The 2,941-nt window shown below is 50.9% G+C and overlaps 1 protein-coding gene across 1 annotated transcript in view; it reads right to left on the bottom strand.

Annotated features, from left to right (window-relative positions):
* Nucleotides 1-670: 670 nt before the first annotated feature.
* The window catches only part of LOC109914811 (membrane-anchored junction protein), a 53,573-nt gene continuing 51,302 nt past the window's right edge, over nt 671-2,941 (bottom strand). The window contains exon 11 of the mRNA XM_048619761.1: nt 671-1,620. Coding sequence (XP_048475718.1) covers nt 1,572-1,620 — 49 coding nt within the window. The 3' untranslated portion in view covers nt 671-1,571. The remainder of the gene's footprint in view (nt 1,621-2,941) is intronic.

Here is a 2,941-nt window from a genome sequence, read left to right on the forward strand (position 1 = left end):
TCTGACTGATGGGGCAAAAGGATAAGGCAAGACAGAGATGCTGTCAGCATCCAAGTACTTGCAAAGTGAGAAAGCAAGGAGCTCCGAGATGCCCCCTGGTTGAACCCAGGAGATGGGTGCCTGTTCCTGCTCACTAAGCGTCCTGCCAGCAGCATTGCAATGAAAGGTGCCAGTGTACTCCAAAGTGCAGGTCTATATTGTACATGGATCGGAGATGTGTGAATTATCACCCGTCTGGTTTCCAGCTGATGGATGAGAGAAATAGAAACTGCACGTTGATGATGTGAAATGAGAGAATAATGGCTTGTTAATGCATGAAAATAGATACAAACAGGCCTCTTACTGCTCACAGGTGAGATTCTCATCCCAGCTTGGGTTGTCGAATTGAACATCTTTTTTCCAACATCAGGAATCTTGTTTTCCCAATCTCGCCATCTTTTCGCAACTGACTCACTATTGTCCACTTCATTCCAAGGCTTTGAAAATTTCAGCCTTGAGTGTTGAAGGACAAAAGGAAGCTGAATGTGGAGTGGTTCCATCACATACTTGGGACAGGCAGAAAAGACCTTCTGAAATATAGCGTTCCTCAAAATGGTTTGAGTTGTGTACAGCAAACTGGATGACAATGTAAAGAGGTATCACAACATACAACAATGTACACCTTGCAGCGTTCACAACAATGTTTAACTTTATTGGAAACTACATTGAAAACAACTGACATTTCAGATACTGATGCTAATGTACTCCAGCACTCTGGCCTGTGACAATTTGAATGCAACATTACAACTGTGGCTGCACAATAAATGAAGCTTCAAGATTGGAAAGATCACAGGTTCAATCCCCTATAATCGAGGGGCACCCACAGATGTGTATCAGATCAATAATTGGAATAGCCTCATGGCCCTTTGGTCATAGGGTGAGGGGGAGAGTGAGGGACAGATCCAGTCAGGGTCCTGCTCCCGGTGTTGCTGGGTCACAGGGAGAGGGGGGAGAGTGAAAGACTGGTACAGCAGGTCTGGGAGGTTGGGGGCAGGGGTAAAATTTAGTCAGTCTCTGTTCCCAGTGTCACAGAGAAAGAGAGATAAATTAGGCATCAGCCATGCTGCACCCCAACCCCCACACCCCCAAACCCCCTCCCAGGGTCACAGGGAAGGAGAGAATGGTGATTCCATGGGAATTCATCTCCCTACGCCAGAGATAGTGAGACAGAGATTAATGAATCAACCAGCCTTCTGCCCCCAGTGAGAATGAAGCACTGGGGGAACCGGATAAGGCATACTGAGCTGGAACTTGGCTGTGTGAGGAAAACAGTGAGCTCACTCTGCAACTTTAACGTCAAACGTGTCTGACAATCAGAGTAATTAAGAATTACCCAAGGCTGGTGGCAATCCCATTTAACAATTTTAAACCATAGTGATTATTATTTCCAAACATATTGAGTAGAAATTATGACAGGAGGAAATATTGTAAAACAATGAACATTTTCAATGCCACAGTGAATAGTGGACGTCTGGATCTGGTAGCAAGTTGATACTCGCTGACTTAATCATTCGAGAGACAGGCAGAAGCTGCTATTTCGACTGCCTCCTGCCAAATATCAAATGGAATGGAAACAAAGCACTGCAAAGAGAGATCAGATCTTCCAGTAATCAGGCTAATTAACAGGGCTTTAATGTACTTTATTTGAAAGGCTATGTATCATCTGCCCCAGAACATGTGTTAATGCAGCCAGCTGGAGACAGGCTCACAACAGCTCGAGATTACTCCAGCTCTTAGAGCTTGTCTTTGGTCTGTCAGGGGGAACACCCCTGTCTAAGTTCGATTCTCAAAACAAAGCAATGCTGGCAGCTGTCCAACAGGCTGAATACAGACAACGGAGCACAGAGTGAGGGGTGGAGCACGCAGTGAGGGATGGAGTACAGTGAGGGGTGGAGCACACAGTGAGGGATGGAACAGACAGTAAGGGCTGGAGCACGTGGTGAGGGATGGAGCACGCAGTGAGTGATGGAGAATGCAGGGAGTGATGGATCATGTCGGGATTGATGGAGCACGCGGTGAGTTATGGAGCACGAGGTGAGGGATGGAGCACGCGGTGAGGGATGGAGCACGTGGTGAGGGATGGTGCACGTGGTGAGGGATGGAGCATGCGGTGAGGGATGGAGCACGCGGTGAGTGATGGAGCACGCGGTATGGAGCATGCGGGGAGGGATGGAGCACACGGTGAGGGATGGAGCATGTGGTGAGAGATGGAGCACGCGGTGAGGGATGGTGCACGCGGTGAGTTATGGAGAATGCAGGGAGTGATGGAGCACGCGGTGAGGGATGGAGCACGCGGTGAGTTGTGGAGCACGCGGTGAGGGATGAAGCACGTGGTGAGGGATGGAGCACAGGGTGTGGGATGGAGCATGTGTTGAGAGATGGAGCGTGCAGGGAGGGATGGAGCATGCGGTGAGGGATGGACCACACGGTGAGGGATGGAGCACGTGGTGAGGGATGGAGCACGCGGTGAGGGATGGAGCACACCGTGAGAGATGGGGCATGCAGGGAGGGAAGGAGCATGCGGTGAAGGATGGAGCATGTGGTGAAAGATGGAGCATGCATGGAGGGATGGAGCACGCGGTGAGGGATGGAGCACGCGGTGAGGGATGGGGCACGCGGTGAGAGATGGAGCATGCGGTGAGAGATGGAGCACGCGGTGAGAGATGGAGCATGTGGTAAGAGATGGAGCATGCAGTGAGAGAAGGAGCAGGCGGTGAGAGATGGAGCACGCGGGGAGGGATGAAGCATGCGGTGAGTGATGGAGCACACCGTGAGTGATGGAGCACGCGGTGAGGGATGGAGCATGTGGTGAGGGATGGAGCACGCGGTGAGAGAAGGAGCACACGGTGAGAGATGGAGCACGCGGGGAGGGATGGAGCATGTGGTGAGAGATGGAGCACGC

This window comes from Rhincodon typus, chromosome 43 (assembly GCF_021869965.1).
Source record: "Rhincodon typus isolate 14 chromosome 43, sRhiTyp1.1, whole genome shotgun sequence".
In the NCBI taxonomy this organism is placed as follows: domain Eukaryota; kingdom Metazoa; phylum Chordata; class Chondrichthyes; order Orectolobiformes; family Rhincodontidae; genus Rhincodon; species Rhincodon typus.